Source organism: Somniosus microcephalus, chromosome 4 (assembly GCF_052327205.1).
Source record: "Somniosus microcephalus isolate GS21.2 chromosome 4, FLI_Smic_1.0, whole genome shotgun sequence".
Taxonomy (NCBI): domain Eukaryota; kingdom Metazoa; phylum Chordata; class Chondrichthyes; order Squaliformes; family Somniosidae; genus Somniosus; species Somniosus microcephalus.
The window spans coordinates 333,110,169-333,128,897 of record NC_140990.1 but is presented as its reverse complement, the minus strand read 5'-3'; the positions used below and the strand labels follow the sequence as shown (position 1 = coordinate 333,128,897).

The 18,729-nt window shown below is 43.9% G+C and overlaps 1 protein-coding gene across 2 annotated transcripts in view; it reads right to left on the bottom strand.

The window, feature by feature from the left end:
- The window catches only part of LOC147120687 (ras-related protein M-Ras), a 57,540-nt gene that overhangs the window by 37,293 nt on the left and 1,518 nt on the right, over positions 1 to 18,729 (bottom strand). Inside the window, exons 1-2 of one of the 2 annotated variants that reach the window (XM_085986868.1) lie at positions 6,979 to 7,083; positions 5,702 to 5,907 (exon numbers count right to left, since the gene is read on the bottom strand). In XM_085986868.1, coding sequence (XP_085842994.1) covers positions 5,702 to 5,894 — 193 coding nt within the window. In that variant the 5' untranslated portion in view covers positions 5,895 to 5,907; positions 6,979 to 7,083. Of the gene's footprint in view, positions 1 to 5,701; positions 5,908 to 6,978; positions 7,084 to 18,729 lie in introns of those variants that run through there. The other variant, XM_085986867.1, reaches the window with a different exon arrangement.

Genomic DNA, 18,729 nt, shown 5'->3' with positions numbered 1-18,729 from the left:
AGCTGGGTGGGCGTGTGTGCTGTGAGGAGGATGCAGAGAAACTCCAGTATGTTCTGGACAGGTTGGGTGATTATACTGCATCTGCCATGCATCTGCCCAATGTGGATAAATGCGAGGTTATCCACTTGGTGGCAAAAACAGGAAGACAGATTATCTGAATGGCAATAGATTGGAAAAAGGGGAAGTGCAACGAGACCTGGGTGTCCTTGTGCACCAGTCGCTGAAGGTAAGCATGCAGGTGCAGCAGGTGGTTAAGAAGGCAAATGGTATGTTGGCCTTCATAGCGAGAGGATTCGAGTACAGGAGCAAGGATGTCTTGCTGCAGTTGTACAGGGCCTTGGTATTGTGTGCAGTTTTGGTCGCCTTATCTGAGGAAGGATGTTCTTGCCATGGAGGGAGTGCAGCGAAGATTCACCAGACTGATACCTGGGATGGCAGGAATGATGTATAGAGAGAGATTGGGTCGATTAGGCTTATATTCGCTGGAGTTTAGAAGAATGAGAGGGGATCTCATTGAAACTTATAAAATTCTAACAGGACTAGACAGACGAGATGCAGGAAGGATGTTCCCGATGGTCGGGGAGTCCAGAACCAGGGGTCACAGGCTAAGGATAATGGGTAAGCCATTTAGGACAGAGATGAGGAGGAATTTCTTCACCCAGTGAGTGGTGAACCTGTGGAATTCTCTACCACACAACGCAGTTGAGGCCAAATCATTAAATATATTCAAGAAGGAGTTAGATATATTTCTTAAGGCTAAAGGGATCAAGGGATATGGGGAGAAGGCAGGGACAGGGTACTAATTTGGATGATCAGCCATGATCTCATTAAATGGCGGAACAGGCTCGAGGGGCCGAATGGCCTACTCCTATCTTCTATGTTTCTATACGGGAAATGCACTTTGAATCATATGGCGATTTTACATTGCATGGCACCCAGGTGACTGACCCCAGTTCCCAGAAGTGCGGATCCTACAAAGAGCCCACCCCACCCCCCGCCAGCCAAATGCAAAACTGCTAAGAACAGTGGTGTAGAAGTCTGCAGAAAAATAAATACCTTAAAACAAATTCCTGTATTTCCCCCACCCTCATCCCCAACCCAACACTTGAGCAAACACTTTCTCCAAGGTATAGTGGCTGATTTTATACAATAGGAATGATCCTAGAGTTAAAAAAAGTCTAGAAATTACTGTTTGCAAATATCAATGGATGACCACTTAACACATTCTTAAGACATACCTTTATCTGCTATTTAACAGAGGCAGCTGCCCATTTATTTTACATGGGTTAATGACGGTTAATATTAGACAGAGAAATGTGATGGTGACAACAACTTGTATTTATATAGCACCTTTAATGTAGTAAGTGCCCCACTGTGCTTTACAGAGGCCCAATAGTTAACGGACATGATTGAAATCATGGCCGAAACGGTAGGTTTCCAAAGCCAGGAAGTGACGTGTCCAGCTGAGGGTTTTAAAAAGGGTGTTCCGGAAAGTAGACACGAGATACCCAAAATGTCTGTGGCCTGGAGGGGTAGATGCACAGGTGGCCAGAGTTGGAGGACAGGAGGGTATGAGCTGGGACACAGCACTGGAAGAGGATGTAGAAATAGTGGGGTGAGGCCATGAGAGATTTGTAAACAAGGGCAAGGATTTTGAATTCAGTGCATTGGCGGGCGGACAGTGAGCCAGTGAGGTCGAAGAGGACGATGTGATGCCGAGCAGGACTTTGTGGGGCACAAGATGCGCGCAGTGGAACTTTGCACAATTTGGGGATAGTGTTGGATGGACCTTGGGAGGCCAGCAAGGTAAACAATTGCAGAAGTCGAATCTGGAAGTAACAATGGTGTTGATATTGAGTTTAGTGGCAGATGAGGTGAGGTGGGGCAGAGCTAAGCAGTGTTGTAGTCTAGATAATGGAGAGAACCTCAGCTCAAATGCGAACAGGACACCAAAGTCGTACACGATATGGTTCAGCTTGAGCAAGGATGGTGAGGAGGGAGTCAGTGAGCAAGGTTATGGAGATTATGACAGCAACAAATACAATGGCTTTGGCTTTCCTAGTATTCGGTTGGAGAAAGTTCGGATTCATCCATAACTTGATGTCAGTTAAATAGCCTGACAACGCAAATAGTCATGGGGGTCAAGGGCGGTGGTAGAGGTAGAGCTCGGTATACATGTGGAAACAAACCCCTTGCATGTGAATAATGTTGCTGAGGGCCAACATGTAAACATGATAGCAGCGCATTAATTCAGCCACTAATATCACCAACACTAATGTCCAGACTATGCCTCATTAATTCAATTTAAAAAAAAATTTGCTTTACTTGAGTCACTATGTGGCCAAAGTAAATAAGAAAAGGAAGTAAAGTTAGAAAGGTTTGCGTGCCCCAGTTCCCATGGCAATTGCTTTGCCGATACGCTTTCACTGCAAGTGCGAGGTCATCAAATACAGCCTTCCTGGTGCAACCTTCACGTGCAAGCTGCCTCGGAACCAATAAAACTCAATAGTTTCTTTTATTTAACAAGGGAAGGAAACTTTAGAAATGAGTGATTGAGAAGGCTAGGCACTTAAACCAATGGTAGGAAGCAAACTTGCTTCAGCAATGTCACCAGCAAAATTGCCCGTAATTTTCTTTTGGCTGCGCGGCTCTTTTAAGGGGCTGCGCGGCCCCTTCGCAGATTTGCACATGCGTGAACTTTAACATTGCAAAAAGCCGGTCCCGGGCTGTGCGAGACCGGCAGAGAGCTGCATGGCCGTGCAGCTTATAAGGAACATTGGTCACCAATACAGCTTCTCTGAGGACCACGATCGTGAATTTTGAAAGAATTTACTTAGAGATTAAGCATTATATACACAGATTTAAAAAAATCAATTTAAGAGCTTTTTTGAAACAGTGAAGATAATATGCTCGTGTGACAACAGTGCGTCTGCTCCTTAGCAGGAGCAGAAGTACCTAACCCGAGAGTTTCCTTCCCCTTTCAGCTTTTTGGGTGAATTTTCCATTGCTACAACAACGCACCTCAATCCCAACCTTGGAGAAACTCACTAATTCTCCAGCGTAATATCTGATTTTCCAGTCCAGCTATTGGAGAAAGATTGCCAATTGTGTCAAAACTGTAAATGGGCAATTTACATTCAGCTAGGAATAAGATTAAACCCCCAAGGACCCTTACCGCCATCATCTCACTATCTTTAGTTGGATTCAATGCTTGGCGGTGAAAAGGAGACGTTATAACATACTGTTTCACCAACTCTGAAGGTAGTTAAAATGGTGGTATGCAAAGCCGATGACTGAATACTGGAACTTAAACTCATGACGATTGAGTTATGAAACCACACTTTGCCACTGGGTTTTAAGCTTACCCAAATCGGGGGGTTTTCTAAGTCAATGAAATACACTGCATTCAAAGGAGTGTTGTTGCCATGGTAAAAGTGTCCTGCAGCACCTATGTGCATAGATGAGGAAGAGACAATCTGCGCTAAAACGATTGGAAATAATTTCTAGTTGCTACAGTTGTTTTCTTAGCTCTATTTTTAAAAAAAATTTTAATGCATGATTTGGAAAACAGGTTAGCAGGAAAAGAAAATCTGCAGCACAAACTTCAGCCAGCACGCAAGAGCGTTAAATATCAGCAGTATGGTGACACCATCCCTTTCATAGAATCATACACCACAGAAGGAGGCCATTCGGCCCATCGTGCCTCTGCCAGCCCTTTGAAAGAGCTCTCCAATTAGTTAAGGCAGTAGAGGGAGCCTTAAATGATCACTAAAAAAAAATTCATCAGTTCCTGGATATTTTTTTTTGGGGGGTGGGGAAGGGGTGGAGTGGGTTATGAATCAGTAAAGAAAAAACAATTCTTTCCTGGCATCTGTGGTTGGGGGGGGGGGAAACCTCATTCTCCTTGTTCTTCATATTGAAAACTGTATCCAACGATGTGGCGCATTGCACGCGTGTCATTATGCACACTGTGTATTCTATATGCTGCGCATGATGCACGTATACAGCATGCAACGTGCTTCCCGTCACATAAGTAACGCGCACACATCTTAAGACACAGCTCCAAATTCAGCTGAGAATTGCACTGAGGCGAGGTCAAAAATTTCTGTAATATCTGAATGCGTATCGAGAGTACATTTAGATAACACTAGCTTGTTTCAACAAACCGAAATTTGATTAAAGATGATTAGATATATAATTTGACATGCTTTGCACTATTATACACCAAGCCAAATAGACTTTACTATGGAAATTGGCTACGATTACAATTATAATCTTTAGGTTTATACAAATTTGACTTCAATCACAGTCAATTTAGTTCTTTGCTCAGAGTAATGTCGACATTAAAAGGTCTATTATTTTTGTTTTGAAAAGTAAAATTGAAAAGACTTTTAGCAACTGCCATTGAGCGCCATAGAAACAGTGTCCATGAGCTGTGGAAATAATCGTGGGCTGTCATTTCGATTAACCGTGCCTTATTTTGAATCTCTTGCTACTTTTATAGAGTTTTAAAATGTTACACTTCATTTTCTCTAAATTTACCTGGGATTTTTTTCCTCCCCGATAGTCTCCCATGTTTTGGGTGTTAAAAATATAACGTAAAGAAACGCCTGAAAAAAACTGGGGCAAAAAAACCCCGAAACCACTTTTAATTATCCTTATTTACTCTATCCTTTGTGTCCAAGAATGCTTGATGTGGGTGCTGGGCGGGGTGAGTCTGTTCTTTAATTTACAATAGGCATATTACTAAAAAAACACATTTTTAAACACCTGTAGCAAAGGTATGATTTAGAAGAGGAGAAAATGCCTCTAACAAAAGGGATATAATTTCCTCTGCATGTAAAAAGGAAAATATCCTCCCAAAGCACATCTGCCGGCACAATTCTGCTTCACAGCGCTATGGCAGTACATGGGTAGTAGTTATTTGTAATACTGGAGGTAAAAGAAAAACCTTTGAAAATCAAAGCAGAAAATATTGCAATAGGCAATAGTGGATTGATCAGCTTCTGTAAAACGAATGATTGTTTAATGTCTGAAACTATTACTCTGTCATTAAAAAAAGTCAAAATGTAGGCTCTGTGAAGCTAACTACTGTGAAAATGAATGGCTCAGTCATTGGTAGGTGGCATTTATGAGTTTTATGACTATTAATAAATTGCCTGTGGTGTCATCCACGGTCAGTTGATGAATACAAGATGGTGGCAGAGAAATGTCAGAAACCTACTCCACAGGGCCACCTAGTGGCCAGAGCCTGCAATTACAGCATGACCACTGACATAGCAAAAATGAATGGGAAATGTTGGCTGGCGTAGCAATATAAAAAGTGGTGAATCTTGACAACAGGGAAGTTTTGCGGATAGAAAGTGCAAGCCTAACAAAAGATTCCTAACATAGAGGGGGGTAAGAAACTGCAGCCCATTATACACCCTGCCCGGTGTAGAACGGGCCACCGATCAGAGACCGCCAGTTATCTGCTAAAGTTGAAAGTTGCCTCCATAGACTTAACACTTTAAAAAAAAAAAAAAAAACCTCCAGAATTCTAGATAGCTTCTTTTTGACAAAAAAAGCTTTTGCTGTACAGAACCACACACTCCGCATCGATATATCAATAGCCTTTCTGTAACTTGGAAAACTGTACATATTAGATGGATAAATATATAATCCCTCTGACCAAACTGTAGCTGATGTACAACTAACTCACCATCCAGAATGGCCCACTGCCCATCGATTTCTGTGTGTTTCAAGTAAGAGTCTTCAATCGTTGGGTCGTAATCTGGCACAAAAATCTTTTGGAAGAATTGGATGGTGAGAGCACTTTTTCCAACACCACCGTCTCCCACCACCACAAGTTTGTATGTGGGGAGATTATCACTTGGAACGGCACTTGTTGCCATGTCTTAATTTAACCTGTAAAAAAAACACCAGAAAACAGCGTTAAACTCATAACGGTTTTTATTATTTAGTTACTTTTCTGAAGGATTCAGACATTAGGGGACACAAAGGGAAAATAAATATGCTAAAAATGAGGGCAGTCAGGCAGCACGGTGGCATAGTGGTTAGCACTGTTGCCTCACAGCGCCAGGGACCCGGGTTCGAATCCGGCCTCGGGCGACTGTCTGTGTGGAGTTTGCACATTCTCCCCGTGTTTGCATGGGTTTCCTCCGGGTGCTTCGGTTTCCTCCCACAGTCCAAAGATGTGCGGGTTAGGTTGATTGGCTATGATAAATTGACCCTTAGTGTTAGGGGGATTAAATACGTGGGGTTATGGGGATAGGGTGGGATATGTGTCGGTGCAGGCTCGATGGGCCGAAATGGCCTCTATCTGCACTGTGGGGTTTCTGTGATTCTGTGGCACTTGTTTATCTAAACATTTTAAAATTCTCATCCTGGTCTTCAAATCCCTCCATGGTCTCAGCCCTCCCTAGCTCTGTAACCTCCTCCAGTCCTTCAACCCACTTAGATCCTCCAGTTGTGGCCTCTTGCGCATCCCCAGTTTTCAATCGGTCCACCACTGGCAGCCATGCCTTCAGCTGCCTCGATCCCAAGCTTTGCGAATTCCCTCCCTAAAACTCCCCACTCCTCATCCTGATGTTTCAATCATCCATGGCCTTTCCCTTCCTCATCTATAACCTCCTCCAGTGCTACAACTCCTCCCCCCTTGAACTCACCGCCCACCAGGCTCCGGCTGCTAATTCATCCCCCTCCCTTAGCCCCACCATTGGCTATGCCTTCAGCTGCCTAGGCCCAGGCTCTGGAATTCCCTCCCTAAACCACTTTGCCTCTCCACCTCCCTCTCCCCCTTTAAGACTCTCCCTAAAACCCACCTCTCGAATCAAGCCTTTGGCTAACCCTTCCCATTTCATGTCACAAGGAAGTTCTATTGTAACACATCTGGGTCATGGCTCACACTATCAGACAAGTAGATATAGGGCAGTGCGAGTCAATACCCACAAAAAACAAGATGCTTGGACCACTTACGGGAGTGACTGATTCCACTGAACCGGGAGGAGGTACCTACAGCAGACCTGAATTCGTAACAGTTACCCTCTCCTGATGGCAATATAAAGTATTCAGCTTTTGGAGACTGAAACATTGAGGAAAATAATAATTTAACTACCAAACTATGAAATTCTGTTCACAAAGATTTCCGCACAAGAAAAATGTACCGAGTTACTGACATTAGGGAAACTTGAGGTGTGATATTTGTGCTTGCGATTCAGACAGATTGCAAATACACTTCAACATCTGGAATAGTTTCATTTTTTAAAGAGTTGCATACATAAAGCAGGTCCCTTTCCAAAAGCCAAAATAAGTGGTTGTTGCTGGTAATGAGTGACACTTGGCAGGGCTGAATGTGCACTTTTGAAAACAGTGAAGAATATGCAGTGTTTTGGGATATATGGACCCCAAAAAATGGTTCAATGAGCAAACTTCTTTGGAATTGCTCAACACTATTAAATACCAACAACAACCCACCTACACTTTTCAGCATTTGGCGTCAATCTAAAATTAATTATAAACAAACTTAAACAAAGCAGATTACTGTAGTACTTCAGAGACCACACAGGGTAACATTCATCGGTCTAACGAAAATTGGCATTCAGACTAGCTTTTATAGAGAAACACTAGTATTACTGAGGAGTCTGAAGTACAGCGGACCACTTTAGTACAACAGTGGCTTTGTGAGCTAAACAAAAATTGTGCTATACAGATGGCTGTCTTATATTGTTTCTCTACCAACAAGAGATCAATAAACAATGCAGGTCATTTTTTTTTTTTTTAAATTTGTTCCTGGAATGTGGGCGTCGCTGGCAGGGCCAGCATTTATTGCCCATCCCTAATTGCCCGAGAAGGTGGTGGTGAGCTACCTTCTTGAACCGTCGCAGTCGGTGTGGCGAAGGTACTCCCACAGTGCTGTTAGGGAGGGAGTGCCAGGGTTTTTGACCCAGCGACGATGAACGACAATATATTTCCAAGTCAGGATGATGTGTGACTTGGAGGGGAACTTGGAGGTGGTGCTCCCATGCGTCTGCTGCCCTCGTCCTTCTAGGTGGTAGAGGTTGAGAGTTTGGGACGTTCTGTCGAAGAAGCCTTGGCGAGTTGCTGCAGTGCATCTTGTAGATGGTACACACTGCAGCCACAGCACACCGGTGGTGGATAGAGTGAATGTTTAAGGTGGTGGATGAGGTGACAATCAAGTGGGCTGCTTTGTCCTGGATGGTGTCGAGCTTCTTGCGCGTTGTTGGAGCTGCACTCATCCAGGCAAGTGGAGAGTATTCCATCACACTCTTGACTTGTGCCTTGTAGATGGTGGAAAGGCTCTGGGGAATCAGGAGGAGAGACACTCACCACAGAATACCTGGCCTCTGACTTGCTCTTGTAGCCACAGTATTTGTGGCTGGTCCAGTTAAGTTTCTGATCAATGGTGACCCCCAGGATGTTGAGGGATTCGGTGATGGTAATGCCGTTGAATGTCAAGGGGCGGTGGGTAGACGCTCACCTCACCTCTAGAATTCAGCTCTTTTTTCCATGTTTGGAACAAGGCTGTAATGGGGTCTGGAACAGTGTGGTTGTGGCAAAACCCAAACCGAGCATTGGTGAGCAGGTTATTGGTGAATAAGTGCCACTTGATAGCACTGTTGACAACATCTTCCATCACTTTGCTGATGATTGAGAGTAGACTGATGGGCGGTAATTGGCCGGATTGGATTTGTCCTGTTTTTTGTGGGCAGGACATACCTGGGCAGTTTTCCACATTGTCGGGTAGATGCCAGTGTTGTAACTGTACTGGAACAGCTTGGCTAGAGGCGCGGCTAGTTCTGAAGCACAAGTCTTCAGCACAATAGCCGGGATGTTGTCGGGGCCCACAGCCTTTGTTGTATCCAATGCGCTCAGCCGTTTCTTGATATCACGTGGAGTGAATTGAATTGGCTGAAGACTGGCTTCTGTGATGGTGGGGACCTCAGGAGGAGGCCGAGATGGATCATCCACTCGGCACTTCTGGCTGAACGCTTCAGCCTCATCTTTTGCAATAGCGTGCTAGGCTCCTCCGTCATTGAGGATGTTCATGGAGCCTCCTCCTCCAGTCAGTTGTTTGGTGGTCCACCACCATTCACAACTGGATGTGGCAGGACTGCAGAGCTTTGATCTGATCTGTAGCTCTGTCTACAGCATGCAGCTTCCCCAGGTTGGCACCTCATTTTTAGGTATGCCTGGTGCTGCTCCTGGCATGCTCTTCTACACTCCTCATTGCACCAGGGTTGGCCGGCAGGCTTGATGTGAATGGTAGAGTGGAGACTTGAGATAGCAGTTCATCTGAGGATTTACTGTATTAAAAATCTACTTTTTTAAAATTAAAATTTTATTCACTTTTCTCTCTTCCAATCATTGCTTAAGGAACAGAATTAGGCATGCAGATACTATGCGCAAAGGATCCAAGTGGGTAATGGAAAGAACCATACAAAGGAGCTATTAGGGCAGTAGGAAAATAAACTACTGCAGCATTCTTCCCCCATCTTTCCTAAAGGTGCTGACTGATGCTCCGATATGGTTCCATAGGGGTTGGCCATCCTCCAGTTCCTGGTTCTCCCAGTTGGTGCTAGTAGCTTTCACAAAGTGTTGATTACCAGCGAGGTCACATTGGGAAATGTCTTCATTTCCTTCCTCACTTTACAAGTTACTATTCCCCCGGTCTCATTAAATCTCTCACATGCTAAGCACAACTCACTGAGTTGGCGGGAAGCTGACTGGTTCTGAAGACCGTCGCCAATTCCACCCTAATCCAGCCACTGAGGAGGTGTACAAATTGATGTGCATTCACTTTCCCCTTCCCTCTGGATGGCCCAGCTGTGATTGGGAATTCATGGCCCAGCTGTGATTGGGAATTCAGAGTGTGGAAGTTGCAGGGGAGAAACTAAACCCACCACTTAGTTCTGAAAGGTTTTACAGTAGAGAGTGTATAATGGATGCAAGCCTGTGAGATTCCTTTACATGTAAAAGCAAAGGACAAAGTTAAATGGATTATAACAACAACAAAAACAACTTGTATTTATATAGCGCCTTTAATGTAGTAAAATGTCTCAAGGCGCTTCACAGGAGCGTTATACAACAAAATTTAACACCGAGCCACATAAGGAGATATTAGGGCAGATGAAAAGAGGTAGGTTTTAAAGGGCGTCTTAGAGGAGTTTAGGGAGGGAATTCCAGAGCTTCGGGCCTAGGCAGCTGAAGGCACGGCCGCCAATGGTGGAGTGATTAAAATCAGAGAAGCGCAAGAGGCCAGAATTAGAGGAGCGCAGATATCTCGGGAGGGTTGTGGGGCTGGAGGAGATTACAGAGATAGGGAGGGAGCACGAGGCCATGGAGCAAATTTGAAAACGGGGGCGAGAATTTTTAAATCTAGGCGTTGCTTAACCGGGAACCAATGTAGGTCAGCGAGCACAGGGGTGATGGGTGAACGGGACTTGGTGCGAGTTAGGACACGGGTCAGCGAGCACAGGGGTGATGGGTGAACGGGACACGGGGCAGTGAGCACAGGGGGTGAGGGGTGAACGGGACTGGGTGCGAGTTAGGACACAGGGCAGTGAGCACAGGGGGTGATGGGTGAACGGGACTGGGTGCGAGTTAGGACACGGGGCAGTGAGCACAGGGGGTGATGGGTGAACGGGACTGGGTGTGAGTTAGGACACGGGGCAGTGAGCACAGGGGGTGATGGGTGAACGGGACTGGGTGTGAGTTAGGACACGGGGCAGTGAGCACAGGAGGGTGATGGGGACTGGGTGTGAGTTAGGACACGGGGCAGCCAAGTTTTGGATGAGCTCAAGTTTACGGAGGGTAGAACGTGGGAGGCTGGCCAGGAGTGCGTCGGAATAGTCGTCAAGTCTGGAGGTAACAAAGACATGGATGAGAAAAATAAATAAGCGTTGCGGTCTTCAAATATTTAGTGCTCACTGAAACCTAATATTCACTAATCCTGATCGCTCTCCATTACGTGTATGACATAATTTCTTCATGGATTTCCTTTGTTCTAGAAGCCCGCTAGATCAGCTTGCAACACAAGACCCTAACACACTCGTTTCCTCCCCTTGATATAAAATACCTTAGCTAATTTGATTCAATATAAAAATTGGTTACATCTCATCATCTAGCTTGGAAAATCTAGCGCCAAAATATTCAGCTGTTCATCCCAACATCAGCAGCTTCTAGATACGTGATAAAATTAATACTCACTTAGAAAGGCATGGGTTAACGAAGGATATTTAGCACAGGGATTTGTAAAAGGCAGGTCGCTGCTGACAAAGTTCTTTGAGGAAAGAATGATCAATTTATTCAAGAAGAACAGAGTGTTTTGATAAGGGTTCACCCGAAACGTCGACTAATTTCTCTCCACGGATGTTGCCTGGCCTGCTGAGTTTTTCCAGCATTTTCTGTTGTTAATGCAACTGGTGTGCATATGAATTTTCAAAAAAGGTGTTTGGTAAGGTACCATATATAGAGGCTTGTTAATAAAATTAATGTGCATGGCATTAAAGGGGATGTAGCAACATCAACAGGAAGGACAGAGTGATGGTTAATGGATGTTTTCAGGCAGGAGGGGCAGGAGCAGTAGCAGTGATGTCTCCCTGCACTTAATGTCAGAACCACTGCTCTCTTCAACGAACTTGAATATAGGGGACACATGAAAAATTTTCAACCAACGTAGAAATAAGGAATAAATGGAAAGAAAAATGTAAAGGGAGAAGCGCAGAGAGATTTAAAGCCCGATTTAACCCCAGCACGCTGGCGGAAGGGGGTTAAACTGAGTCGGGCTAAAGCCGCTGTATTCCTGACATTTTCACTACTGGGATTCTTGCAGCGTGGAGGCCTTGCCACAGGCAGGTGGGGCCCAATTAAAATGTCAAAGATGTGGCCCAATGAGGTGACTGGCACCGTGCCGCGATTTTAACTTAAAAGCACGGTAGGTCCGCACAACAGAATGGTCAACGGGGCAAGCATATATTTTTTAATTTTGCGAGGATTCCTCGTAGGTCAGGAGGAGCATTTGTGCTCTCCTCGGGTCTCCTCAGCCCCAGCCTTCCCTCTCCCTTCCTTCCACCACGGGCAGCTCGTTGGAAACCCACCCCCCAGCACTTAATTTGTGCGGTGGAATGTTGCCTCCTGCCTGCCAGCTCTAACCATCAGTCCTGCTACCTTTGGGTGGGAGACAGCACAGTCATATTTATTTATTTATTTATTTTTATTATTTTTATTTATTTATTTATTTATTATTTTTTTTAAAGTGAGGCCCGGGAGTTAACGTGGCCCAGGCTTCACGCTGAAATGTTCGCGGAGGCCTCCCACTCGCCTCGCACCCTACCCGGCTCAAACCCACCCCAGGTTAAAATTGGGATGTTAGGGGATAGCTAGATCGGTGAAAGTGAGAAGGCAAGTTGCTAAAGGTGTAAGAAAAAAAGCATACGGAATCCTAGGTTTTAGAAATAGGGGTACAGGGTGCGAAGGTAAAGATGGAAGGCTAAAACTATACACATCATTTGTTAGGCCACAGATAGAATACTGTGGTCAACTTTGAGCGCGTTCTTCAGGAAGGATGTCAAGCCACGGAAAGAGTACAGAAGAGATTTACTGACATGATACCAGAGGTATCATGGGGTTCTTTTCACTAGAACAGCCGATAGCAAAACCTCAGTTCTGATAAGAAAAATAGAGGGGGAATTAAAAAAAAATTCTTTGGTTAGTCAGTCAGTAAATGCAAGATCACCAGAAGGACAAGCAGAGGATAGGAGAATTATTTTATTCACGCAGAGAGTGGTTGGGTCATGGAATGCCCTACCATAAACAATAAGGGAAGTGGAATCTAGAATAGCTTTTAAAAAGGAAGTGGATAAATATTTGAAAAAAAGCAAAATTTCGAGGATATGGGGAAAGGGCACGGGGGATATGACTAAGCGGAGAGCGCTTTCAGAGAGCTGGCATGGGTGCGATGATCCAAGTGGCCCTCTTCGGTGCTTCAATTCTATAAATTAAGGTGGAACGCACTTTAACACTGTAGTCCCACAGCTAGAATTTAAAGGAGAATTGTTTTGAAATACCAATTTATGAATTACAAATGGAATTTATTAATCTAGATTTGACTGTTATTTGGAGACTCCATCCTCCTCCCAGCCACTGTCCCAGGCTGAACCAGACTGTTGGCAATCTCGACGTCCTATTTAATCCTTAGTAAAGTTTCCTACTCCATAGCTTCTCCATTACAAAGAGCGCCTACTTCCAGCTTATAACACAGCACGCCTCTACCTCAGCCTATTTCTACTAAACCTTCACCCTTGCCTTTGTCACTTCCAGACCCTATTACTCCAGCAATCTCCTGGCTGATCTCCCATCCTCCATAAACTTCAACTCGTCCAAAATCTGAATCCCATTCTGCACCAAGTCCCGTTCGTCCATCACCCCTGCCTATGCTGATCCACATTGGCTTCTAGTTCCCCCACTACCTCAGTATTTAACATTCTCATGTTTAAATCCCTGAATGGTCTCGCTCCTCTTTATCTCTATAACCTGGTTCAGTACTACAAGCTCCTCCTTCCTAAACCCTCTGTTCCTCCGACACCAGCCTCCTGTGCATCACCCCATCCCCATCATTTCGTGCTTCGGCCACCCAGGCTCCATCCTCTGGAATTCCGTCCCTAAATTCTTCCACCTCCTTGATGACCCTCGTTAGAACCCAGTTCTTCGACCAAGTTTTGGTCACCCCTCCTAATCTCGGTGTCCCTTTTGTCCTTGTGCCGCTGATGCGCCTTGGGACATTTTTCTACATTAAAAGAGGGGCTATGTAAATGCAAACTGTTGTTGTTCCACTGAAGAACATAACTGGGATTTAAGAAATGGGCATCAACACTTAGCTCCTCAATTCACCACACACAATTTCCCCCTCTGCTGTCACGGGGATGGACTAATCAGAAACCATGTATCCCCAGCAGGAAAGAATAAAAATGTAGGCAATTTTCTGGATACTTAGCAAACATCATTATAGGAGTTCAGCTGTGGCTCAGTGGGTAGCACTCGCGCCTCGGAGTCAGAAGGTTGTGGGTTCAACTCCTACTCCAGAGCCTGGAGCACAAAAATCTAGGTCGACACTCCAGTGCAGCACGGTGGCATAGTGGTTAGCACCGTTGCCTCACAACGCCAGAGACCCGGGTTCGAATCCGGCCTCGGGTGACTGTGCAAACTCCACACAGACATTCTCCCTGTGTTTGCGTGGGTTTTCTCCGGGTGCTCCGGTTTCCTCCCACAGTCCAAAGATGTGTGGGTTAGGTTGATTGGCTATGATAAATTGACCCTTAGTGTTAGGGGGATTAAATACGTGGGGTTACAGGGATAGGGTGGGATATGTGTTGGTGTAGGGGTTATGGGGATCGGGTGGGATATGTGTCGGTGCAGGCTCGATGGGCCGAAATGGCCTCTATCTGCACTGTGGGGTTTCTGTGTGTGTTCTGTGTGTGCAGTGCTGAGTGCTGCACTGTCAGAGGTGCCGTCTTTCGGATGAGACGTTAAACCGAGACCCCCGTCTGCTCTCTCGGGTGGGCGTAAAATATCCTATGGCACTATTTTGAACAAGAGCAGGGGAGTTATCCCCGGTTGTAGTGTCCGTGTGTAGATAAAGACACTGAAGACAGGAGTTGGTTCATAGGTATTTACTAAGCAAGTCTGGGGGGGGGGGGGGGGGGTTTCTAAAGGATATACACAATACACAGGCTTATATAGCCCAAGTGGCAATTACCGGCATTACGCACACCTGGGGCTCTTAAAGGCACATACACCATAATTGCTCTTAAAGGCACATACACCACACCGGTCTCCTGGCCAATATTTATCCCTCAAGCAACATAAAAACAGATTAACTGGTCATTATCACATTATGCGGTTTGTGGGAGCTTGCTGTGCGCAAATTGGCTGCCACATTTCAACAGTGACTACATTTCAAAAAGTACTTCATTGGCTGTAAAGCACTTTGGGATGTCCTGAGGTTGTGAAAGCCGCTATATTAATGCAAGTCAGTCTTTCTTTTTTTATATACTTAATCCTGTACAAAGATAGAAAGGCCACACAGATACTGGACCAAGTACACTGTAACATCATCTCTCTTCCTCCATGTACAAACTTCAAATTTCTTATATAATGGTGCATTAGGCCAATGACTCATTACACCAATCGTTTTTTTAAAATAAAATGAAGATAGCTCTTCACTCGATACGATACATCTCATGGGACTAGTGAGAATCTCAGTGACATCATCACAATGACACATGCTCAACCCCCGTCAGGCATCGCTTCGCCTCTTTGAAAAGAAGTACAACATTTTAAAAATGTGTAGGTGGAAAAGGCCCCTTATATCTCAAGAGTACTTATTTGGATACAACACTTGCAGTGAGTTATGCAATCAAGCCCAGCTTTATAAATACAGCCAGTGATCATCTGCCTGTAATGTGTTGAAAGGATGGAATTTAGATTGGTGTTTTGAAAGGTAAAGTGGTTATCCATAAAACCAGCACATCAGTTGATTTGGCCAGTTTGGGAGTTTTGTGAAATGCTGCTGTTTTTCTCAGCGGTGTTGTTTAATATCAGGACACCCTCATTAAAAAAAGAGACAGTTGACGAACATGATCTACTCTATGCCAGTGCTTCAGGTAACAGTCAGAAACAGCACACTACCAGAAAGGCAAATATCCAATATGATTTTCCGGGATTCCAGGAGCACATTACCCATGCACATCAGAGCCAACTTCAGGCACTTCAACTTGCATTTTTTTTCTTGCAGTTTTTCCAGCATTTTCTGTTATTTCGGATTTCCAACATCTGCAGTATTTTGCTATGGCATTTATATAGCGCCTTTAACATAGTAAAGATGTCCCAGGGTGCTTCACAAGAGAGCTATCAGACAAAATGTTGACACCAAGCCAAATAGAGATATTTGGACAGGTGACCAAAAGTTTGGTGAAAAAAGAGGTAGTTTTTAAGGAGCGACTTGAGGAGGAGAGAGAGGGGTAGAGGGGCGGAGAAGTTTGGGTTTAGAATCTAGAAATTCTAGTACACCAGATTCACCCTTACTTTGTTTCTCTTTCAGGCAACAGCTCTATGAAAATAGCGCCGATTTAAAAGGCACACCCTCAAACATTTAGAGGATGTTACATTAGGATGGCTCTGGGAAAGAGGAATTATGCAATGGTGACAATTGGTCTACTGTTGATAATGGGGAACTGGTGAATTAGCCGCATTAAATATTCAGGCAACTCAAGAGCAAAATGGGTTAAATCCAAAAATGGAAGCCATCATTTTCTATGGTTTCATAATTACTTAAGTTTCCTGTTTTATATAGAAGCCAGCAGAGTATACAGGGCCATATAGGAGATCTGGACAACAGAAAACAATCCTAGGGTGACTACAGAGGTGCCCGAGAATGTCCATGATCACTAAAGTGGTGAAGATATATCTTGATGTTCTGTGCAAAAACCTTACAAGCAGCCAGACAGAAGGATTTGTAAAAAAAAAACACTAGTTTTAGTCATCTTGACATACATTAAATCAACTTTTTTTTTTGGTTTGCCTATTTATATTTAACTAGAATAAATTCTTGCACATATGATTGCATATCCTGGCTGCTCTCTCTATCTTATGATGTCTCTGTACATTAACAAAAGTTGTTTCGACAATCATAAAGCCAATCCAATTTTAACTTAAATTCCCCCCTTTATTTAAAAACTGAAGTCACCTGGACCTCGCAATTCCTTTCCTCCTCTTCAGATAACATTCTTGGTTGGTATACTATGGAATTCTTTGACTTCACACAATTCAGGACAGGCAGGGTCAGTGTTGAATTCACTGGTCGTTCAAAAAGCATTTTGCAATCCATGTTAAGTCAAGGGGAATGCACAAAATTTGCAGGCAGAACCTTAGCCTAGGAGAAACACTGTGGACACTGGAATTAGTTCAATATATTGTTTCGTGCTTAACAATGTGACTATTGTTTTTCTTTCTGTGCTATTGTTTCATTATTTTATTAAGCCTTTGTACATATACACTATGCTTTAGCTCTCAATGACTCAACACTGTCAAGCAAAAACAACTTGTGTAAAGAAACAGCTGAGGATGGTCCCATCAGCCTTGAAGCTTCGTCTGATATGATTCACAGCAGCATGTTTAAAGAGAATTTCTTATAACAGTTAGATTTTTTTTTAAAGAAAGACACAGAAAGATTGCCATGGAGAGCAGGGAAAGCACAATGACCCAAAATGACCTTTACAAGCTACTGAAAAAAGCAGCTTTAAACCTATCCCGTAGGCAAAAGTAACAACTCCCTCCCCCCAACTTCCTTACAACAATTCTCGGAAAAAGACAGCTTCCTGTTCTTTTCCCCACATAAAAACTGAATGTCAATGATCTCACACTTTGCCTCTCTGTCATCCCCAGATCAGAATTTTTCTCTCTTTTAAAAAAAATGCTGCGATGTTAATAATCAGAAACCCAAGTTTGAGATGTTCCCAAAGCCGCAACGCCCCTCAGCTAGCTCATCCTGGTTTCAGAAACCCCAAGGCCAACCAACCAGCCATTTCTAGCTGCAGTCAAATCCAAACCCACATAATAATAGGTACATGCAAGCCTAGAAGAAAACTTTTGACAGAAAACAGATTTATTACAAATAGAAACCGAGCACCAAAGTGGTTCCTGGTTTAAATCGGTTCTGGTATGGCTGGTCCTATTGCATTCAAGTTTGGTTGTATGTGAACCTTTCCCCCCACCCCCCCCTCTGTCTTGGCCTGTTGCATAAGAAAAGGCGATTGCACTGTGCATAGATTAGTTTAGAGGTACAGCGGTTATATTGTTTAAGTGAAATTTAACAGGTCAAATTAGTCACAGAATCAGGGCTCAGTATGACAGATTGTAAAGAAAGACTGATCCTAATGCACATTGCACCTCTTAAGTAAAGCATCATTTAATGTACTAGAATGCTGCAATATATTTAAGCAAAAATTATATATGTAAAAATGCTACTTTTCCATTTCAAAACAAAGGATACAAAAGCAGGAGTTAAGGTCTGGTTGAGAATATACTTCATTAACCTTTACATGACCGTTACACAAAATTGAATAAATATACATAGGTGCTAAACTTTAAAAACCTCAAAAATAACTGCTAAAAAAAACAAAAACAAGAATTAAAGGTGTCCAACTGTTCAAGGCTGTCGAACATGGCATAATGCTGTTTTAAGTGTTGGTTAACTATCATGTTCGCAGCACTTAACTCAATCAAATATTCAATTGCTATTACTGTTCTCTGACCTAATTTAGAGCTGGGCTAATTCCTCTTGATTAACAACTGGGTTCACTTCAGACCTCTCTCTCTCTCTCTCTCTCTCTTACCTACGTCATACTTACCATAAAGAATGGGAAGCTTGAATTCACAAGTGAATTGCACGACAGATATCCAATTGAGGGGTTCAGATCATCATTAACCCACGAGGGTAAAGCCTGAAGAGCTGAGCTCAATTATTTGAACCACAAGATTGTATCACTGTCTTGCAACTCGTTTTTACATTATCCGCATGTGCAGTACACATCAAGCAGTACTGTTTCGGTTTATCGTTCTTACTACTGTGACAGTGCCATTTCCTAGACAGGTCCCCCCCACCCCACCCCACGAATTTGAGAGACACGTGGAAATAGGGGATTACCAATG